We start from the raw sequence: 23858 nt of genomic DNA on the forward strand, positions 1-23858 counted from the left end.
AAGATGACTATGAATTGATTCCATATGGCATTTCTGTGTAGAAAACTGCTTTCAGGAGAGATCTTGCCAGTTATAAATGGCAAATTGAAGTAACTACACTGGTGGTTGGTTTGTCCTGGTTTACAAACAAAATTGGTTCCTAATTTAGTAGTAAAGGAAAATTAAATACTTCAACTTGCATGAAATTGAAGGATGATGTTTAAAAAGCTGTAGAACAAAGAAATGATGAAATTCCCTAGCTTTGAAGAACCTGATAACTTGTCAGTGTCCACTAGAAGAAGTGGCTTACATGAACTTTTTGGATTGCCAAATCCAACAAAATACTCTTCGATGCATGTAATGTTGGAAGCATTTAATATGGAGAATACTTGAGCAACATATTTATAAATTTTTGTTTAATGTGTCAAAGATAAAAGATGCACACTACTTAAAAGCACCTACAGTGCCTATAAAAAGTATTCACCCCCTCCCCGCAGAGATTTTCATAATTTTATTGTTTTACAACATTGAATCACAGTGGATATAATTTGGCTCTTTTGACACTGATCAACAGAAAAAGACTCTTTTGTGCCAAAGTGAAAACCGATCTCTACAAAGTGATCTAAATTAATTACAAGTATAAAACACTAAATCATTGATTTCATAAGGATTCACTCCCCTTTAGTTTGACACACTAAATCATCACTGGTGCAGCTAATTGGTTTTAGAAGTCACGTAATTAGTTTTTGGAGACCTGTGTGCAGGCAAGGTGTTTCAATTTATCGTAGGAAAAATATACCTGAATCTGGAAGATCCAACTACTAGTGAGTTTGTATCCTGGCAAAAACTACATCATGAGCACAAAAGAACACTCCAGGTAACTCCATGAAAAAGATTATTGAAAAGCACAGGTCAAGAATGGATACAAGAAAATTTCCAAGTCACTAAATACCCATTGGCTTACAGTTAAGTCAATTGTCAAACAATGGAAAGAATATAGTATAGATGTAAATCTTTCCAGAGCAGGCTATCCTCAAACACTGAGTGACCGTGCAAGAAGGGAATTAGTGAGGGAGGCCACCAAGAGACCTATGACAACTCTGGAGGAGTTGTAAGCTTCAGTGGCTGAGATGGGAGAGACTGCACATACAACAACTGTTGCCCGGGTGTTTGACCAGTTGCAGCTTTATGGGAGAGTGGCAAAAATAAATCAGTTGTTGAAAAAAATTCCGATGAAATCTCAGCTAGCGTTTGCCAGAAGGCATGTGGGAGACTCCAAAGGCAGCTGGAGGAAGGTTCTATGGTCTGATGAAACCAAAATTGAGCTTTTCAGCCATCAGACTAAACGCTATGTTTGGCGTAAACTGCATCATGGTGTGGGGATGCTTCATTGCAGCAGGCCCTGGAAGGCTTGTGAAGGTAGAGGGTAAAATGAATGCAGCAAAATACAGGGAAATCCTGAAGGAAAGCCTGACGCAGTCTGCAAGAAAACTGTGACTTGGGAGAAGATTTATTTTCCAGCAAGACAATAACCTGAGGTATAAAGCCAAAGCTACACAGGAATGGCTTAAAAGCAACAAAGTTACTGGAATAGCCAAGTCAGAGTCCAGAACTCAATCCAATTGAGAATTTGTGGCTGGACTTGTAAAGCACTTTTCACTCACGATTCCCATGCAATCTGACAGAGCTTGATCAGTTTTATAAAGGAGAATGGGGAAAAATTGCAGTGTCCAGATGTGCAAAGCTGATAGAGATCTATCCACACAGACTCAAGGCTGTAATTGCTGATAAAGGTGCATTTACTAAATACTGACTTGAAGGGGGTGAGTAATTATGCAATCAGTTGTTTTGTGTTTAATAATTGTAATAAATTTAGACTAACATACAGAAATTTTTTTCACTTTGACATAAAAGAGTCTTTTCTGATAATGTTTCAAAAAAACCAAATTAAATCCACTTTGATTCATTGTTATAAAACAATAAAACATGAAAACTTTCAAGGGGGGGTGAACGCTTTTTATAGGCACTGTATCTTTGCATCACGTGGCAACAATACTGTCATCCAGATCATTAACATGTAATGTGAAAAGTAGTAGCCCCAACACTGACCCCTGCAGAACACCATTCGTCACCAACAGCCAACCAGAAAAGGCCACCATTATTCCGAACTTTTATCCTACCTTCTTCTATCCCCTGAGCTACATCTTTGAAGTACTCCAAAAGGTTCATCAGACATGGCCTCCCTGCTACAAAGCCATGCAGGATATTCCTGCTCAGACCTTGACTATCCAAGTGATGGTAGATCTTGTCTCCCAGAATACCCTCCAGTAACTTCCCTACAACAGCTGCATGTAGTTGCATGATCTGTCCTTGCTACCCTTCTGGAACAAAAGTATGAATCTTTTTTTTACAGGATGTACCTCATGATTGGATAAATGTTTAATTCTATTGTCATTCCTCTGGAAGTGAAACAGTTTAATTCTGCATGCTGCAAGATTGACGCAAAATGCTAGTAAGTGAGAGTCTCCCCACTCTTTTATATTCAGTGACATTCCCATCACTTAAGTGTCCTACCATCAACTCTCTTGGAGTTTGAATTGGCCATACTAGATCAGCCATGCAAATACTGTGTCAACAGAGTAGCTTAAAGGTTGGATATTCTGTGATGAGGTTACTCAAAGGTTTCAAAGATACATTTAATGTCAGAAAAATGTATGCAATATACATCCTGGAATGCTTTTTCTTTGCATTTCCTAACATCCAAACCCTTTGTCAACAAGCTATAAGTCAGGGTTGTTATAGAACATGCTTTATTTACCAAGATGAATGCTGTTATAACAGTAGTTAAGTTTGACATCACCCATGAAAAAGCAACAGCTTGATTTGTATCCCATCCACTGTTCTAAATATTTATTCCTTCTGCCACTGGAGGCTGCAGTATGTACCATCTTCAGAATGAATTGCAGTTATTCATCTAGACTATTTTGATATCACCTCTCAAACCTGAAACATCTACCACGGTGAAGGACAAAGGCAGCAAGTGCATAGGAACAGCTACATATTCCCTTTCAAATCATATGCAGTCCTGTCTCAGAAAAATATTACTCTTCTGTCATTGTTGCTGGGTCTACACACTGGAACTCCCAATCTAACATCACTCTGGGAGAACCTTCACCATAAGAACTATAACTGTTCAAAGTGATGGTTCACCACCACCAAAACCTCAGGAACCAATAATGATAGGCAATAAGTGCATACCTTGCCTAAGAAGCCAACAACCAAAAAAGTAGTAAATATAAAAGAATGAAGCTGATGTCAGCAGTTAAAATTGGCCTTATTTAATTTTTTTTTAATGTTCTAATCGTGACACTGAAATGGAGCTGGAAAATCTTTGTCCTTCGGTTGCATTGATGAAAGCAGTAGTAGTTGCTTAACCTTCTGTTTTGTTTTTACAGTGCTAAACTTGACCTTGATTGACTTGCCTGGTATCACAAAAGTGCCAGTAGGAGATCAACCAGCAGATATTGAGTACCAGATCAGGGACATGATTATGCAATTCATCATACAGAAGAGGTGCCTTATTTTAGCCGTAACACCAGCTAACACCGATTTGGCTAATTCAGATGCACTTAAGTTAGCAAAAGATGTTGATCCTCAAGGTAAGGGATTCTTTTGCCATACTGCTTAATATTTTAAAAAATCTTTGTTTTCAGCTTTTTTTCAAATTTGATACTGACAAAAGGATCATATTTCTTAGCACAAAACTCACAGGGTATTGCAGGATGTGCTGTCCACCCTACTATGTACATAATTTTGTGTCAATAGGGTCTTTTTCATTTTACATATACAACAAATCATTTTGTGGCACAATATTTGTGGAAGTTGGAGGATGGGGATACGGTCCTGTGGAAGAAGAGGAAAATGTCATTCCAAAAGTAATTAGAACACCAACATCAAATTGTTTTCATTGAGAACTGACTCTGATATCCCTTACTATTTTAGTAGATACACCAGTCTCAATGGGACAGCTCTAAAAAAAAAAGAGCTTTTAAGTCTTTAAGGTGACTTGTCATCAGCAGAATGCCATACTTGCGGAACACTAAATCTTCCCCCTCACTAGTTGTAGCCATGTAACTGATATAGTCAATCTGCTATCCAGGGTTGGTTTTTGAATATAGTCTGGCACTGATGTTTTTGTGACAGCTTTTTGCCTTTTGGGTGAAATTCAGGATGCATGTTTTTGCATTACCCCAAAAAGTATTGACAAGAAGAAAGAGAAACTTGAGGAAGATAGATCCAATATATGGTCCACTGATCTGCAGACTTTATATTGGTGCTGTAGTATATTTGATATTATGTCAAACTTGCCTGATGTCAAATGTTTAAAAAAATTATTAAATACAGTTTTCTTATAGTAGTATTTAGTGCTATTTTAAGTATTCATACTGTATATCTGTAATTGAAACTTTCAGTTTCTCTAGAGCTTTATGGTTGGTTGATGATATTTAGCAGAACTTTGTGACTACACCAATTAACTTCCTACTATCACACATGCAAAAAATGAAACTTATCTGCTGTCTGAAAGCTGAAGTTTAATTAATTTTTCATTTAACAACTTATTTCTTCTGACCTAAACAGGTTTGCGAACTATTGGTGTAATTACCAAGCTTGATCTAATGGATGAGGGTACAGATGCCAGGAATGTCTTGGAGAACAAACTGCTGCCTCTTCGCAGAGGTATTGCATATGAATAGGGCATTGTAGTTGATTAATTTTTAGAGTGCTGAATGTCTAAAACAATTGCGTTCAAAAGCAATTTTTCTTCAACAGTATGGTTGTTGAGATTATAATGTAGTTTGAATAAAGGAGTTGAGCTTTGTCTGCCCTTGACAATATTTATGGTATATTATGGTGATCGAGGCAGTCTGAAACATTAATTGTGTGTCTTCAGTCTCTCGTACTTCCTTCTTATACTAGTAAAATGTGAAGAGAGAAAGCATGCCCTGGATGGTGAGAGTTCTTAATGATGGATGCTGCCTTCTTGAAGATGTCCTCTTTGGCAGGGAGGGCTGTGCTCATGATGGAGCTGGCTGAGTCTCAGCCTGCTGCAGTTTCTTGCAATGCTGTGCTTTGGAGCCTCCATGGGATCCTTTAAGAGACTCTAAGATATGTACATGAAGCATAGAAAAATAGAGGGCTATGTGGTAGGGTAATTCTAGACAGCTTCTGGAGTAGGTTACATGGTCGGCACAAAGTTGCGGGCTGAAAGGCCTGTGAAGTGCTATAGATTTTCTATGTTCTATATCAGGCTGTGATACAATCAGTCAGAATGCACCAGTCCAATGCCAGCTTGACATTTGCCAGAGGTGGAATGTGCACTGCTACCAGGACAACAGCAGACTAATTCCTCAGCAGATGGATGAACGTCACTTGAGTTCCAAATGTTCCAGGTCAGGGTAGAAGGACCACCATGTCCAGTCTATGATTGTGAGTTAAGCATGAAGCATACACTGGCCGCTCTTTGTTTATATGATGCTGCCATCCAGTCCATGCAGTGGATGGTGAAGCCATAAGTCTGGGGCACTCTGGAATTTCAGAGGTGAGCCATGCCTCTGTGAAGCAGAATACACAGTAGTCCCTGAGGTCCCTCTGTTACTGCAGTCTTGCACAAAAGCCTTCAATTTTATTTTTCAGAGACTACATTAGCTGGGAGGGTGTGTATGTGTGTGGCTGGTAGGGGGTGTGGGTGGAGTTCTTCAGCTCTGTTTTACTTACAGCCCTCTCCAGCAGCCATGTTTCCTGAGATAACAGAGGTGTTCCCCGAGACTCCAGCTGCTTCACCCGCTTCCTGGATGGTCTGCAGTCCTGAGTCTGTCAGGTCTGAAGATCGCTAGTTCTTTTAAATAACTTGAAATAGTGTTAACAATGCATTCTCTGTGACTGCTGATTTGAGTTGCAGTAGTTGTAATACTTTGTTCCCTTAGAAGCAGCATGCAAAAAGTCAACACTCTTTGGCATGATCTTGACTAAGTTGCTAAGAAGTCGATCTGGAGCACTTTGGTACTGGCATTTACTGTAGCTGAGCAAGACTAAATAGTTTCAATTAGTTCCATTATATAAATAGGCACACTGTGGATAAGACGAAGGCACCTGATAGTAATGTGCAGAAAAATATGCCAGTTTTGGTCAGAGCATAACTCCAATGTTAACTTGTCATAACTAGCCTGACTCTTAGGTTGTGAAAGGAATAACTCACACCAAGCAGCTTTAAGTTAAAAAAAAGACAATAATTTTTATAAAAATTCAACAGCTCAGTAAATTTAAATCCCATGACAAAATTCTTCACTTTTAATGTAACATCAAGCATCTAAATTGTGTTCACCACCTCTTTTTTTTTCAAATGGAACTACAGATGGTCAGTAAAGACTGACCTTGTCACCAAGTACTTTAAAAAGTAGTAGGAGTCTTACATATATAAAGCACCATTTAGGTCACTTACAAATCATTCCAAAGCAGCTCATAGGCAATTAAATGCTAAGTGGTTACTGATTTAACATGGCAGACAAATTGTGTAAATTAAAACCCCACAAAAAGTAATAGATGAACTAGATTGTTTTTTGGCATGTTTAGAAATGTTGATTGTGGATAATTTTATATCTGAAGGATAAATATTAACCTTTACGTACATGATGAAGAAGCATAACAATTTGTATTTCTATTTTCATGGCCGTTAGGATATGTTGGTGTTGTCAACAGAAGCCAGAAGGATATTGAAGGAAAGAAAGACATTAAAGCAGCACTTGCAGCAGAAAGAAGTTTTTTCCTTTCTCACTCAGCATATAAACACATGGCAGAACGGATGGGAACTCCGTACCTTCAGAGGATCCTCAATGAGGTGAGAAATAGTGGTTGGACTACTATCTGATTTTATTGTAATAGTTCATTTGTTTGCATAGATATTAGCTGTAAGTGTTATCCATTGTACTTTGCCAAGATAATTTGATGCTGATGCAAAAATGTTTCTTTTTATTTTAATAATGAAATGAATTAATTACTGGTATAAAGATTTGATAATGAATTCTACAAGAAATTTTGATTTCCACTCTCCCTCACTGACGTATCATGATGTGACTGATTAATCCCATCCAAGATGAACAGATTTATTCACCAAAATTATAGATGTGTCCTTGTGAGAGCTGCCCACTGGTTAGGGTTGGTTTTACTTTATATGTTATACAATCAGCTTTGAAGACCAAGACCTTTTGAAGTTTTCTTCAAAGCTGGTTCTAACTTTGGTGCCTTTAACATCAGCTTGATCCCTCTTTTTTCTCTGTCCTTCATGTCTGTGGCTGTTTTCTTTAGACTTATCTTCAGTAGGTGTTTGTTGAGAGTTAGGATACATTATTGTTGTCCAACTGAGTTTACGTCTGAGGATCATTGTTTCAGTGCTGGTGCTTTTGTCTTTGTCTTTTACCTTTCCTGTGGAGTGAAGGATTTTAAAGAAGTATTATGGGTGGTAATTGACTGGGTTCTTCTGGCAATACTGGTAAGGTCACCTGAGTTACACATCAATACTGAAGAGTAAAGATGATGATAGAGCTAAATATCTTTAATCAGTCTGATAATCACTTATGGTGCATGCACAATCATTAACATATTGCAGGCCAATGTGAAATTCAGTAATTGAGGTCCTCCATTTATTCAATATTTTATCATTTCCATAGATCATAGTCAGAAAAGATGTGCTGAATTTGTTTCTCAGAAGATGTGTGCTATGTCTCATCATAGATTTCCCCAATATAAGTAAAGGAATTGCTCCTGAATCGGTCTTGATGGTGAATTGTGACGTATTATGTGCAAATTATCTTGGGTTATCCTGCATAGGATGTGTAACAGAGTTCTTGGGTCACTCTTGGTATGTTCAAGCAGGGCAAAATCATTAAGATATTAGAGATCAGTAATAGATGTCCTGGAAGCTCAGATCTTGACTGTTGGCATCAAATATTAAAGATCCTTGTGTCCAATTTTTGATCAATTCCAGAAAGAACACCATTGTATAAGACTAGGATAATAATAATAAAATGGAACACAAGGTTGAAACAATAATATTCCCTTTCTTGATTCCATTTTGGGCGATGAATAGGTCTGGCTGTGAGTCAATGTGAGAAATGTTGGAAGTGATCTGGTCATGCAGAAGCTTTATTTCATGTATGCATTTTGTGGGGTTCTCCAGTATGGCCAGTGCCTTTCACAAAGCTTTGTCATTTATGGACTCAGGACTTTTATCAAGTTCCTGAAACTCATGTAGAGTCCTGATGTTATTTCCAACATTGTTCTTGGATCTTCTAGACATTGAACATGACTTCTGTATGCTGTCTGAATCAACACTGATATTCCAGCTTTATTTGTTCAGTAGCGTGAAGGTGATTGGGTCAGAAGAGTACTCGTGAATTTTGTTTCCTTGGTTCTCTGGGGAGGCAATACCTTTATAATTTCCACACAATGGTTTATTTTACTTAAAGGTAGTTTTCTTCTTAGGCAGTCCCCTGAGCTCGAGGATAGCTTGCTTCCACTCTAGATCTCTGAGATTGGAGGAGGCTGAAGAGCCATTGGAGGTGGTGCTGTACAGGGCAGGTAGGAGGTTGTTTGGAATATTGTGTGCTCCTTTTGTTGTTTGTGTGTATCCTCTATATGCTTATGTCTCCGAGATCTGAGGTGCTTAGTGCGTTATCGAATGAGCATTTTGAGAATTCACAGACCAGAGATTTCTGTTTGAGGATGTTTAATCTTTCTTCAAGGAAACTTCAAGAACTTGTATGTTTTCTGTTTGCTAGTATTAAAACAGTCTTGTGCCCTATCTTTCCATTATTTGTGTGACATTTGAGATCTACTTCAAACCCAGATTGCCAGTTTATTTTGTTGATGTGATTGATGCACCATCAATAACTCTCGGATATGTGAGGCGAGAGATAGGCTTTTATTAGCTGGAAGAGAGCATTATCAGCAGCAAGAGACCATCACACAACATCCTGGAGACTGAGGGAGGAGCAGTGCCTCCAATAGCCTTTATACAGGGGTCTGTGGGAGGAGCCACAGGATCAGTCAGCGGGGGGGCGTGTCCAGACAGGTATATGTAGTTCACCACATTCACCCCCCCCCCCCTTTGTTTTAAAAGAGAGTCCCCATGGGGCGAAGTTTCTTACAAGTATATTTACAGGTTAAGTCTATCAGGTGGTCGAATCTGTTGCTGCGATCTACGTAGCACTGGCGGTGATTGCACCAGAGACGGTGGTTGTGCTGGTTCCGGCCTGACTTGAGGTGTCAGCCCATTAGGCGTCAGTGATCCCTCATGCGTGTGCGAGGTGCCCGGTATGGGAGTGTCGTGAGGAGTCTGTGTAGGGCTTGGTGTGCGCGGTGTCAGGTGGGTATACACCTCGGTGGGTACAGGGTTCATAGTTACCGTGGAGGGTTCGGGGTAGTCTGCTGCTCCTGCGGGCGCCAGGTCGCAGACAGAGACCGTGTCCTCCCGCCCATCAAGTAAGACCACATAGGCATACTGGGGGTTCGCATGTAGTAGGTGAACCCTGCCGACCAGCAGGGAGTATTTATTGCTCCTCGCATGTTTCCAGAGCAGCACTGGCCCTGAGGATGTCAGCCAAGCCGGTAGGGTGGTCCCAGTGGCAGACTTCCTGGGAAAAGAAAAGAGGCGCTCATGAGGGGTGGCATTGGTGGACGTACATAACAGGAAGCGGATGGAGTGGAGTGCCTCGGGGAGGACCTCCTGCCAGCGAGAGACCGGCAACCTCTTTGACTTAAGGGCTAAAAGTGTGGCCTTCCACACGGTGGCATTCTCCCTTTCCACCTGTCCATTTCCCCGGGGATTATAGCTCGTGGTCCGACTAGTAGCAATGCCCCTAGCCAGCAGGTACTGGCGCAGCTCGTCACTCATAAAGGAGGACCCTCTATCACTGTGGATATAGCAGGGATATCCAAACAGAGTGAAGAGCTGGCGCAGGGCTTTTATGACGGACGTGGCAGTGGTATCGGGGCAGGGGATGGCAAAGGGGAACTGCGAGTACTCGTCGATTATGTTGAGAAAGTAGACATTGCGGTCGGTGGAGGGAAGGGGGCCCTTAAAGTCAACACTCAGTCGCTCAAAGGGGCGGGTGGCCTTGATAAGTTGCGCCTTTTCAGGACGGTAGAAGTGCGGTTTGCACTCAGCGCAGACTTGGCAGTCCCTGGTCATCGTCCTGATGTCCTTAAGGGAGTAAGGCAGGTTCCGGGCTTTCACAAAATGGTAAAATCGGGTGACCCCCGGGTGGCAAAGATCTGCATGGAGGGCGTATAGCTGGTCGAGCTGTGCGCTGGCACACGCTCCCCGGGATAGGGCATCAGGGGGCTCATTGAGCCTTCCAGGCTGGTACAGGATATCATAGTTGTAGATGGAGAGTTCTATTCTTCACCACAAAATTTTATCATTTTTGATTTTGCCCCGCTGTTGGTTGCTAAACATGAACGCAACTGAGCGCTGGTCGGTCAGCAAGGTGAACCTTTTGTCGGCGAGATAGTGCCTCCAGTGCCTAATAGCTTCCACTATGGCCTGGGCTTCTTTCTCCATCGCGGAGTGCCGAATTTCAGGGCCTTGAAGGGTACGAGAAAAGAATGCTACTGGCCTGCCTTCCTGATTGAGGGTAGCAGCAAGCGCGAAGTCGGAGGCGTCACTCTCTACTTGGAAGGGAATGGTCTCGTCCACCGCATGCATCGTTGCTTTGGCAATGTCCCCTTTAATGCTGCTGAAGGCTGCACGGGCCTCGGCTGAGAGGGGAAATGCGGTGGACTTGACCAGGGGCGAACCTTGTCTGCGTAATGAGGGACCCATTGGGCGTAATAGGAAAAGAAGCCCAGACACCGTCTGAGGGCTCTGAGGGTGGTGGGAAGAGGGAGTTCTAACAGGAGGTGCATACGGTCGGGGTCAGGGCCAATGACCCCGTTCATTGATAGCATCCGTGGGTTGGAGGCGGGGCGAGGTGGCGCCGACAAAGATGGCCGCCCCATGCCTCGCACGAGGCAGGCAGGCAAGATGGCAGCGACCAAGATGGCGACCCCCATGCCTCGCATGCGGCGCTGCTCGACCCTGCTTGTGGTTTAGACTTACAGACCTTGGCGAAATGGCCCTTCTTTCCGCAGCTGGAGCAGGTAGCTTTTCAGGCCGGGCAGCGATTTCGGGGGTGCTTTTCGAGTCCGTAGAAGTAACACTGCGCGGACTTGCGACTGGCAGCAGCTGTGGTCGCTTTGCCGGAGGGTTTCGGGGAGTTCACGGACTCGCGAGTGGCAGCAGCTGAGGTCGATTGGCCGGGTGGCGGGGTCTACAGCGTCCATGGGACTGGCGGGAGATCGTGTGGCTGGACAGTGTCAGCGTTGTGCAGAGCAGCCTCCAGTGTGTTGGCCAGCTCGATCGCCGAGCGTAAGGTAAGATAGGCGTTTTCCAGCAGCCGCTGGCGCACGTACACTGACCTGATCCCCGTAACGAAGGCGTCTCATACCAGGAGCTCCACATGCTGTTCCGCCATCAGTCCCCTGCAGTCACAGGCCTGCACGAGTGTCTGTAGGGCTCGGACAAACTCAGCGCTCGACTCTCTGGCCCGCTGCCGCCGCTTCGCTAAGCGATATCTTGTGTAGACGGTGTTCACCGGCCGCAGGTACTGTCTTTTGAGGGCGTCCAGTGACCCTTGGTAGGTCGGCAGGTCTCTGATGAGGGAGTATTCCCTCGGACTGACCTTGGAGAGGAGGATTTTGTGCATGATAGCAGGCTCAGTCACAGGAATCTCTTCCAGGTATGATTGGAAGCATGCAAGCCAGAGTTCAAAGGCAATAGCTGCTTCTGGAGCTTGAGGATCAATGTCCAATTTTTCTGGATGTAAAATACTCTCCATGTTTTAAAATTCCAGCTAATAAAATTGATGCACCATCAATAACTCTCGGAGACGTGAGGCGAGAGATAGGCTTTTATTAGCTGGAAGAGAGCACTATCAGCAGCAAGAGACCATCACACAACATCCTGGAGACTGAGGGAGGAGCAGTGCCTCCAATCGCCTTTATACAGGGGTCTGTGGGAGGAGCCACAGGAGCAGTCAGCAGGGGGGGCGTGTCCAGACAGGTATATGTAGTTCACCACAGTGATGTACCTTACCATGTTCAGTGAGCTTTTTGCTAGTTGAGTAGGTGTTGCAATTCAGCATTATTTTCATCTGTTTTTATCAACCTGACTCTGTAGCAAATTGTGAATCATTGGGTCTTAGAGGAGGGACTTGATGTTACATTTCCTTTTATAGTAATTTAGAAGCCTTTGATGTTTCTGACATGAATGTTTATGATATATCTGATTTTACTTTTAATATTTAGCCTTAACCTACCTGTAATTTCTGAAAGTATATGCAGCATTTGTTTTTGTGGTTTTATTTTAGATTTCTGGAATTTTCTACATTTTGTATTGAATTCTCATTTCACTTAGGTTAAAAATATTGTCGGTAATTATCTGATCAATTTGGCCTGAATGTTCCAGAAAGATGAAGAATGTATTTTAAATCATTATGTAGTTTATCAGTGTTTAATTTTGTGACCATGTTAAACAATTATATATTTGTTAACCTTTTCATCTTAAACTTCATTATCGCAAATTTCATGGTAGTTCTAAAATTCCAATGGAAGAGCAATAAATTCATTGCATTTCCACTTCATTTATGTCTGTTGTGATTTGTTCATGTTTAATAGGGTTGATTTTTTTTTAATGTTATACCATTCACTTTTTTTTTAACAGCAACTGACAAACCACATTCGGGAGACTCTTCCAGTGCTGCGAGAAAAGCTTCAGAGACAGTTAACAAATTTAGAAAAGGAGGTAGAAGAGTTTAAAAACTGCCGGTGTGATGACCCTGCCTTGAAAACCAAAGCTCTGTTGCTGTATGTTACTCGCAAACCCTTAATTTTTTGTGAAACTGCTTTGTTTGAAGAATGATGTGGTATCTCTGGATACACTTTTGTCAAATATTTTGCCTAACACACACAAAATGCTATTGGAAATCAGCAGGTCAAACAGCATCCATGGAGGAAAATAAGTAGTTAATATTTCAGGCTAAGACCCTTCATCAGGACTGGAAAGGAAGAGGGAGGAAGCTTGAATAAGAAGGTGGGGTGGAGGAGAGGGGGGGAAGGAGTACAAGCCAGAAAGTGATATGTGAAGTCAGGTGAGCCGTAAGGTGGGGGGGGGGGGGGAATGAAGTGAGAAGCATGGAGGTGATAAGGTTGAATAAGGAGAGGAGAATGGACCATGGGAGGAAGGAGAAGGGGCATCAGAGGGGAATGGTAGGCAGTTGAGGGAAAGAGAAAGGGGTAAGAGGGGAGCCAGAATGGGGAATGAAAAAAGAGGGATTGGTGACTGGAGGTTGGCAGGGGGTGGGGGGGGAAGAAATTACCAGAAGTTAGAGAAATCTATATTCATACCATCAGTTTGAAGGCTATCCAGGTGGAATATGAAGTGTTGCTCCTCCAACTTGAGAGTGGCCTTATCGTGGAGTTGAGGAAGTCACGAACTAAGATGTTGGAATGGAATCGGAGAGCAGAAGTGAAATGGTTGGCTACTGGGAAATCCTGTCTGTTGTGGACAGAGTAAGGTGCTCGACAAAGTGTTCCCCCAATCTACTACATTGGGTCTCACCAATGTAGTGGATTCTGAACTGGGAAAATCTGATACATTAGATGACCCCGACAGACTTGCAAGTGAAATCTGGTCTCACTTGGAAGGACTGTTTGGATCCCTTAATGGTTATGATGGAGGAGGTGGTTGGGCAGTTGCTGCATTTGTGCCACTTGTAAAGGTAAGTGGCAGGAAGGAGATCAGTGAGGAGGGACAAATGGACAAAGGAGTTTCGGAGAGAGCAGTCCCTGCCAAAAGTGGAGAGTGGGAGGACATAAAGATGTGTTTGTTGGTTGAATTATGTGCTGGATACAGAAGCTTGAGGGGCAGAAGGTAAGGACAAGAGGAACTCTATTCTTGTTATAGCAGTGGGAAGATGGGGTGAGGGCAGATGATCAGGAAATGGAGATGTGGTTGAGGGCAGCATCAATGGTAGAGAAAGGGAAACCATCTCAGATATTCTAGAAAAGGAAGCATCATTCTGAGAACAGATGCAGTAGAAACAGCTGCACTGAGCATGACCTGATGATTTCCTCCAGTATTTTGTGTTTTACTCTGGTTTTCCAGCATTTGCAAAATCCCTAGCATCAGTAAAGTATTCATTTCATCTTAGTTGAATCTGTACTGTTTCAAAACAGTGTATTTTAAAAGAGAGATTGATTTGTTCTTGAAAATAATAAAGAATTTACAATTGTAGGCAAATTTTAATGTAAATTAATGTCCCAATATTGCTTATATTTGTGTAGAAGCTCTTGGGAGATTTGTCTAAATCTATGGTGGGTTTGGTTGGGCTTTTTTGTGGTTGGCTTCAAGAACTGCATGATGTAGTCAAAGAAGGGGTAGAAGAGGAAAACCTTCATTTCTGTGAACCTATTTGTCCACCTGCTTAGATCAGAGCAAATTCATTCTTTTGCCGTTGCTCATTATCCCTTGATAACCTCACATAACAAAAGATCTGTCAATGTCACTTTTAAATATTTCCATTTGTTCAAAGCTCGAAGACAGTTTGGTGGAAAAACTCCATGTTTCTTCAGCCATTCTATGGAAGTTTATTTCTGGATTTAGTCCTGAAATAGTACAGCCGTTAAAAATGCTCTGTTGGTCTTGGTGGACCAAGATCTGTCTTTGCCTCTTGCATAGAATTCTTTTTGTGATCTTTTCCCCCCCTTTAATCTGTGTCCTTTGATCACCTATCCTTTTGACAGTGGAAATTGTTTCTTTATACGAGCATGCACATAACACGCACGCACGCACGCATGCACACGCACACGCACACGCACGCACACACACACACTTAGATGCTTTTCAACCTTCACATTTTTCTTGATACCCCAGGCTTAACTCTCCTGTGGATAAGCCTTTGTTTTGTTTTTCTTCTCCATGCTTCTGTTGGCATCAAAATTATTGCTGCTGCTTCTTTAACACGCAGCAATCTCAATTACCACATCCTGCTTGCCCGGTGAGCTTTACACCCAGCATGGCTCATGGGAATTAATTGACAACATAGTTTTGAATCAGCGGTGTTATGTCAGTTTCCAAGGAACAAATACCTAGATTTTTAAGATTTTTTTTAAAATTGTGTTCAACAAATAATCATATATAGGGATTTTTTTATGAAACCAATGAATCAAATGAGCAGCTGGTGTACATCACAAGTCCTGGTTATGCCTACTGAGTACAGGAAAACAATCTCTGAAAGTATTGATAATGGCTGGGGTCACCTGTCTTGTAAAGACACTGCCAGGAAGAAGGCTTCTGTAGAGAAATCAAGTAAAATCAAGTTCTCTGTACTCTGATTTTTTAAAATACAGTAACAGAATAAAAGCAATTTCTAATGGATCAATTTTTCAAATCTGATGTTTAACAACCATTCATGTTGCCCCAGCTTTTGAACAATGTGCCAGAATGTGTCTATTGTTACTAAGTAAAAATTGTTTTCACTGCTAACCTGTTTTGAATGCTTTCTTGCAAGTTTTATTATTGTCTTAAGGCAACAGAAGTGTGTATAATTAAGTTGGTACAGAGACAGGCAAGATGTTTTCTTGTTATTAGCTGGGGCAATGTGGAGGAGTGATAAAAGAAATCGATGGGGTATGTCATAAACTCATTGGTAATGGTTTTCTCCCTGATTTGCAATCAGGATGTTAAAGCGGTTCTCTGTGGACTTTGACAAGAAAATTGAAGGATCAGGCAGTCACGTGGATACTGCAGAATTATCAGGTGGTGCAAGAATCAACAAAATATTCCATGAGCGATTTCCTTTTGAACTGGTGAAGGTATAATTTTTGCCAAATCTCATTCTGTTTATTTTATTCACCAGAATTACCTGAAATGTAAATCATTTAAGGAACCAGTGGGGGTTTTAGTCCTTCAGCCCCATAACATTGAAATCTTCGAAACCTCCTACAACTGTACAGATGTTCAGCATTGAAAACAGATATTACAGTCTGCTGGCTGTTAGCTGGAAGTAAAAAAAACTATCTCACAACAGTACACTGTGTGAAAGCATCAGTACTTACTAACTTTTCTTTGACAGAACTAATATTCTCTACTTAAGCTATTACAGACCCCGGAAATCCCTCCATATAAAGAATTTTTTTTCAAAAATTTGATTAATTGTAAACATATTGTGAAGAGTGGAATGTTAACTAGAACAAATGCATTTAAAATATATTTGATTGCACACTATAAATCATCAGCAAATATTTGTATTGCAGAAATTATTCATCTTGTACCAGCTGGAATAGACCACAAGAAACTCAAGTACGGGATAATAGACAACTTAAAGCATACCCTATCGATATTTTAATTGATCTTACTGTTAAAAAGAGCACATTAAACAATGTTTGCTTATAACAGCAATAGTCATTCACAGCTCAAAGGCTCGAAGCTCAAATCAGTTATGTTGATTCTGATTTCTAAATAATTCTAAAACATAGGTTCAATAGATTAATAAATTAATTAAGCTATGTAACTGATGGAAGATTGTTGTGTTACTTAATTCTTAAATCGCTAGTTAAATTGGATGCTTTAAACCAATTTTCTGCTTTAATAAAGAAAAACTGAAAATGCACAGCAGGTTGTATAATATCTGATCTGAAAGAAAGTTTACTGTTGCAAATTGTCAGCATCTGCAGAATCTCTTTATGTTTAGTGATGAACAGCTCTTCTCACAGTATAGGCAAAAAGTAGAAAGGATAGAGAAATGGAAATGGTTAAGTGACAGACAGGATAAAGTACAAGGTTCATGTAGGGCATATTTCACCTTTTATTATCACTTTTTTTTGTTATTTAATCTCTCATACTTTCTACCCTTTCACAAACTTTGTTTTCACTTTGCCAGCCTGCCACTGTTACCATCTACTCTACATCTTAAAATATGTTTATATTTAACTTTTCCAAGTTCTGATGAATTGTCACGACAGATACTCTGACCTGCTGAGCATTTCCAACATTTTCTGTTTTATATCAGGACTGTTCTAAGACCTGAGAATTGCTGAAGAAATCAACCTTTTTATATTAGTAATTATTATATTGCATGATCAGTTAAAGAACAAGATCAGCAAAAGTTCTACGTTCAAAAGCTTGAAGGAGTACCTATTTCAAAAGGTTAAAGTAAGTAATATGTGTTGGCCATCCAGCAATCTGTGATGCCATCAAGCAGGTTGAGCAGCCTAATCATATTCAAGGATATGCACACATGAAGGAATAGAGCAAACTAACTTGGGAAAGTACAAATTTTAACTAGCCTTTCTTTAAAAAAAAAGAAAATTAAATAAAGATGGAACAGGTGTATAGGATTAATATTTCAGATGCAATATCATTAAACAAAAACTGCACATCAAGCTTTCTTAGATTTGTAGTTCCATCATGCATTAATGTCACAGTGTCTTCTGGTGTGAGGACAAAATGTTCATACTTGTTTTAATTTTCATAGATGGATTTTGACGAAAAGGATCTACGACGAGAAATTAGTTTTGCTATTAAGAATATCCATGGTATAAGGCAAGTTTTTAAAGAGTGATCTTGATCTTTCAATTTAACTTGTAATACAGAAGCAAGTGAAAGTTGATACTTCTGACAGAGATGTCTTTTTGATGTTTACTCTTGTTTCCTAAATAATACTTTGAGTCTGTAAAATAAAAAGACAATCATGCAGTATTAGTGCAATAAATTAACTATATTTGTTTCCCTTCAAAAAATTTTAAAATATCATTGGGATATATGAGCCAGATAATATTTAGCAAATACTTTGTTATATCGTGTGGTATTATTTCACATTGTTATTGTACATAATTATACTGTCCCTATTGAATCCTTACATAATCCTAAAATCTCTATCAGGTCAATTCTAAGTTATAATTTTTTTTCCTCATAAGTGAGATCCTCTTAATTTTTCTTGATAGGTGTAAGCTTGGAGTTCTAATAGCAATCCAGTAATTCTTTTTTTACTTATTCTCTAGTCCTCATTCGTTTTTTCTGATGGGGTGATCAGATTTGTTCATGGACCTTGAAGTGGGATCTAAGCATTGTTCAGTGTGTTCGGCATGCTTACAACACACACAAGATGCTGGAGAAGGTCGGGCCAGGACTGATGAGGGGTCTTGGCCCAAAACGTTGACTGTACTCTGTCTGGCCTGCTGAGTTTCACCAGCATTTTGTCTGTGTTGCTTAGATTTCCAGCATCTGTAGATTTTCTCTTTTATGTGATTAGGCATGCTTGCTTTTCTTTTCAGTCCTATGTCTAGATGAAAGGAACCCTTGGCCTTGTTTGCTTGTTGGTCCTATTCAACCTCGTTGCTACTTATTCACACCTCAAGATCCTGCTTGCTCTCTTTTTGATACATGTCAGCTGGTTGAGTGGTGTTGCAGCAACAACTTTGCACTCAATGTCAGTAAGACCAAACAACTGATTGTGGACTTCAGAAAGGGTAAAATGAGGAAACATACACCAGTACTTACAGAAGGATCAGTGGAAAGGGTGAGCAACTTCAAGTCGCTGGGTATGAGCATCTTTGAGGATCTATTCTAGACCAAACATATCAATGCAGTTACAAAGAGGGCACAACAGCGGATATATTTCATCAGAAGTTTGCGGAAAGTTGGTAGGTCACCAAAGACACTTGCAGTTTTCTACAGATGTACCGTGTAGAGCAATCTAACTGGCTGCATCACTATGTGGGGGGGGGGGGGGTCTTTGGGGGCTGACTAATGAACAGGCTTGAAAAAAGCTGCAGAAAGTTGTGAACTCAGTCAGCTCCATCATGGGCATGCAGGATGTCTTTAAACAGCGGTGGCTCAGAAATGCAGCATCCATCATTAAGGACCCCATCATCCAGGACACGCCCTCTTCTCGTTGTTGCCCTCATGAAGAAGGTATAGGAGCCTGAAGGCACACTCACAGCGATTCAGGAACAGCTTCTGACCCCTCTGCCAACGGGACGTTGAACCCATGAACACTACCTCATTACTTTTTTGCACTACTTATTTAATTTAATGATTTATATATATATCTATATATATATATCTAACATTTATTACAGTTTTTATTATTTATTGCATTGTACTGTTGCAATTTTAGAACATGCTGGTGATCTTAAATCTGATTCTACTTGTTTTCCATGGTTTTTACAGTTACCTTACCAAAATGAACCATTTCTCTTATCTTTGTATACGTTCTTTTTTCAGTTATATGCAAAGTATTATAGCACAAATTTGAAAACGAGATCTATTTCAAATTTTCTTAATAACATGAAATACTTCTGCATGTCAGTTTAATTAAACAGTTAATGGATTTATTCTAATTAAGGATTCAGTTGAGTTTTACAAAGGGAATGTGATTTTTGGTTTTGAACTTTGGTCTGCAGACTGCCTAAAACTGCTATGAAATAGTCAGCAGTAGAAACTTGTAGTAAACAAAAAGAATAATTGGTCAGCCTGAACTTTGTAATGGACATTGGGTGGTGGGGGTCACTTGATGTTGACATTGAAGTAGGCTGCTAGAAAGGTGAAGTGATCCTGATGATAGGAATTTCCTTTATTGATACGCATTGCTGTCAGAGGCAGTTCTAGGAATTCCTGGTGCCCAGTATCTAAGATCAAGCAAACTGAGCTGCCAAGTAGATTGAAAATAACAGAAGTGAATTGGCAATTTTTTGAATGTAAGCTAAACATTCTACAGAGCATGAATTGCAGATTGATAGTCATGTATAAGATCAGGGTAGAAGCCACAATATAAAATGTTAATAAACAAATTAACTTATTAACATAAATGAACAGTACATACTGTATAATTAAATACAGTATGAAATATTATTCTGAGAATTGCATCCACATCCATTAAACTATTTGTTGTACAACAGTGAGTTTGCTTATCAATAATTATTTCTCAAAACACTGTAATAACTCACTATCAAATTAAGTGCAGTGTTTTCAAGATATTTTACAGCAAGAATAATTCATGCATGTATTATTTCTGGTCCTAATTTGCCTTGAATACTCTGGAGTGTCTTGCAAAATTGTATAGCCTTTGGAGAAGAAAGGAATTCCAAACAACAACATAAATGTTTGTGTTTAACTATGCGTACACATGTTTCTAGCAGTTTTATGTATAATTATGGCATTTTTTGGTAGTTCTGCCGTAATTTCAGCTGAAAGGGTAGTAAGTCAGGCCTTGGCCCATTCATGCAATGCTTTGTTTGCTTGTGATCAAAGTAATTTGGTTTGAAGCTAAGTCCTCAAACCAAGTGTTCCTACAGTAACCACTGATTAGTTGGCTGTGCTTATGTTGTGGGAGAGATCTGAATTTGCAGAAAGACATTCAGGTTAATTTACTATATTAACATGTAATGATTTTTGCTTTTAAGAGTACTACATGAATTACTTCCCAGGTTTGCGTAATAGTTTACAATGCATAATTTTAATCCTGGAATCTAAGAATGGAAAGTATACTTTTTTATCTAGTGCAATAGGTCTGCTGTGCATATTTGAATTAAATTGTGGAAGTTTATATTATGTATCTAAGAAAACACAAAATGTACTGGAGGAACTCAGTGGCACAGGCAGAATCTTTGGAGGGAATTGGGTAGTCAGTGTTTCAGGTCAAGACTTTTCGTCTGGACTGAAGGGTCTTGACCCAAAAAATCAACTATCCATTTCCCTGAATGGAAAATGCATGAAGTTCCTTGAGTATCTTGTGTGTTGCTCCAGTTTCCAGAATCTGCAGTCTCTTTGAGTCTCTAGAAAAATACAGTCTTTAGTTTTGTTACACTGCCAGCCAGTACTGAAATCTTTAAAGACAGATTTGTAATCTGTAGCAACACACACAAAATGCTGGAGGAACTCAGTAGGCCAGGCAGCATCTATGGAAAAGAGTACAGTCTATGTTTCAGGTCGAGACCTTTCATCAGGAATGGAGAAAAGATGAGGCGACAGTGTAAGAAAGTGGGGGGGGGGGGGGAAGAAGAACCACAAGGTGATAGACGAAACCAGGAGAAGTGAAGTAACGAGCTGGGAAGTTGATGAAAGGGCTGGAGGACAGGAAATCTGAGAGGAGAGGACAGGAGGCCATGGAAGAAAGAAATAAGTTAGGAGCACTAGAGGGAGGTAATTGCCAGGCAAGGTGAAGGAGGGGAATGATAATGGTGAAAAAGAGGTGGGGGTCATTACTGGAAGTTCGAGAAATTGATGTTCATGCCATCAGGTTGGAGGCTACCCAGACAAAATATAAAATGTTGCTCGTTCAACCTGAGTGTGGGCTCATTGCAACAGGAGAGGAGGCCATAGGCTGGCATGTTGAAATGAGAAGTGGAATTAAAATGGGTGGCCACTGGAAGATCCTGCTTTTTCTGGCGGACGGAGCATAGGTGCTCGGTGAAGTGGTCTCCCAATCAGCATCAGGCCTTGCCAATATACAGGAGGCCACACTGAGAGCACCAGACACAGTAGATGGCCCCAGTGGACTCGTGGATGAAGTGTCACCTCACCTGGAAGGACTGTTGAGGTCCTGAATGTTAATGAAGGAGGAGGAGTAGGGGCAGATGTAGCACTTGTTCTGCTTGCAAGAATAAGTGCCAGGAGGAAGATCAGTAGGAAGGGATGAATGGACAAGGGAGTTCCGTAGGGAGCGATCCCTGTAGAAAGTAGAAAGTGAGAGAAAGGGAAAGGTGTGCTTGGTGGTGGGATTCTGCTGGAGATGGCAAGAGTTACAGAGAATTATGTGCTGGACATGGAGGCTGAGAGGGTGGTGGGTGAGGGTATGAGGAACCCTATCTCTGGTGGGGTGGCAGGAGGATGGGGTGACACAAAGATAAATGCCAGGAGGGAAATCTGCAGATTTGTTCTCAGTAGTAATTAATCTTGCTCCTTTTTTTTCCAAATGTGACAATATTTACAGTAAAAACAAAAGTATTTTCTGTGATGGATGGATTGTTTACTTACAGTTAGGAAAGTTTATGGATACTTACAGTAAAAATAAATTATTTAGTTTGATGCCATTGCATTTTATGTTTTAATCTAATTTTATCTGAGTTGAGTTGCCTGTTTGAATGTTCGGTTTTCTTCTTTATAAAACAACATAAAAAGAAATTCCACTTTTGCATGCAAAATATATTTGTGCGGAAAATACTGAAAGTTGGTGTGCATGTGTTAAGTGATACATGTCCAAAGACTTTCTGAGTGCAGTCAGTATCAAGAGTGATGTTTTGTCTTGCCTTTAATGTCCTCAGACCAGGTTTGTTTACCCCTGATATGGCCTTTGAAGCTGTTGTGAAGAAACAGATTGTGAAATTCAAGGAACCTTGCCTGAAGTGCGTTGATTTGGTTATCCAAGAATTAATACATACAATTAGACAGTGCAGCCATAAGGTAAATAATACTTTTACTTGTTGGCAGTGATAAAAATATTAACATTCATTGAAATAATTATTCTCATTAGTGCAGTGATTTAAATTAAGAGTGCAAGGAACTTGGCAGATGCCCTTTATTTGCACTTCCTCTGAAAATAAATGCTTTTTCTCAAAGTGAAAACTAATGTATAACTAATAGTATATTCCCAAGTAACATAGTTTTGCATTCAACTTACTTTGCTAACAGCTTTTGGATTTCCCCCATGCCTTGTGTCATCATAATGTCATGTGCATTTTTTGCATTAAAGCATCTGGTTAAATTTTACATCTCTGTATTCACATATATATGGTGAGTATAAGTGGAGAGAGTGAGCAGTTTCAAGTTCCTGGGTGTCAAGATCTCTGGGAATCTAACCTGATCCCAACATATCAATGCAGCTATAAAGAAGGCAAGACAGCAACTATACTTCATTAGGCGTTTGAAGAGATTTGGTGTGTCAACAAAAACACACAAAAGCTTAGATAGCTGTAGCGTGGAGAGCATTCTGACAGGCTGCATCACTGTCTGGAGGGGCTACTGCACAGGACCAAAAAAAAAGAAGCAGCTTCAGAGGGTTGTAAATTTAGTCGGCTCCATCTTGGGTACTAGCCTACAAAGTACCCAGGACATCTTCAGGGAGCGGTGTCTCAGAAAGGCAGCATCCATCATTAAGGACCTCCAGCACCCAGGGCATGCCCTTTTCTCACTGTTACCATTGGGTAGGAGGTGCAGAAACCTGAAGGCACACACTCAGCAATTCAGGGACAGCTTCTTCTCCTCTGCCATCTGATACCTAAATGAAGATTGAACCCATGAATACTTTTAAAATATATATTATTTCTGTTTTTGCATGATTTTTAAAATTTATTCAATATACATATACTGTGATTGATTTACTTATTTATTTTTTATATTATGTATTACATTGAACTGCTGCTACTAAGTTAGCAAATTTCATAACACATGCCAGTGATAATAAACCTAACTCTGATTCTGCAGTTAGTAACCTTTTGTGCCATTAGCAGAATTCATTGTTTTGTATCGAAATTCTGAGGTTGAATTTGTCACAATTGCCTGCGTCAAGTTTGCTTTGTATAAATATTATATGATTTATGGGGGGAAAAATGAAATAAATTCAAATAGAAAGGTCTATTTGTTTTTCTCATTCTGTTATGAGATTAGATAGTGTTTTTTTTTTAAGAGGTATATGTTGCGTATTTGATATTTCAATAATATGGGCACCCCCCCCCCGCTTTACAAATGTTCACTTTATGCCTTTTCGTTTTTACAAAAGAGCTAC

The 23858-nt window shown here is 40.3% G+C and overlaps 1 protein-coding gene across 2 annotated transcripts in view; it reads left to right on the plus strand.

Moving 5' to 3' along the window:
- dnm3a (dynamin 3a) overlaps window positions 1-23858 on the plus strand; it is a 217368-nt gene that overhangs the window by 52864 nt on the left and 140646 nt on the right. For both annotated transcript variants that reach the window (XM_073063584.1, XM_073063585.1), the window contains exons 4-10: window positions 3435-3638; window positions 4618-4716; window positions 6714-6874; window positions 12797-12939; window positions 15813-15948; window positions 17610-17677; window positions 22399-22537. In XM_073063584.1, coding sequence (XP_072919685.1) covers window positions 3435-3638; window positions 4618-4716; window positions 6714-6874; window positions 12797-12939; window positions 15813-15948; window positions 17610-17677; window positions 22399-22537 — 950 coding nt within the window. The remainder of the gene's footprint in view (window positions 1-3434; window positions 3639-4617; window positions 4717-6713; window positions 6875-12796; window positions 12940-15812; window positions 15949-17609; window positions 17678-22398; window positions 22538-23858) is intronic.

Source organism: Hemitrygon akajei, chromosome 12, assembly GCF_048418815.1.
Source record: "Hemitrygon akajei chromosome 12, sHemAka1.3, whole genome shotgun sequence".
Taxonomy (NCBI): Eukaryota; Metazoa; Chordata; class Chondrichthyes; order Myliobatiformes; family Dasyatidae; genus Hemitrygon; species Hemitrygon akajei.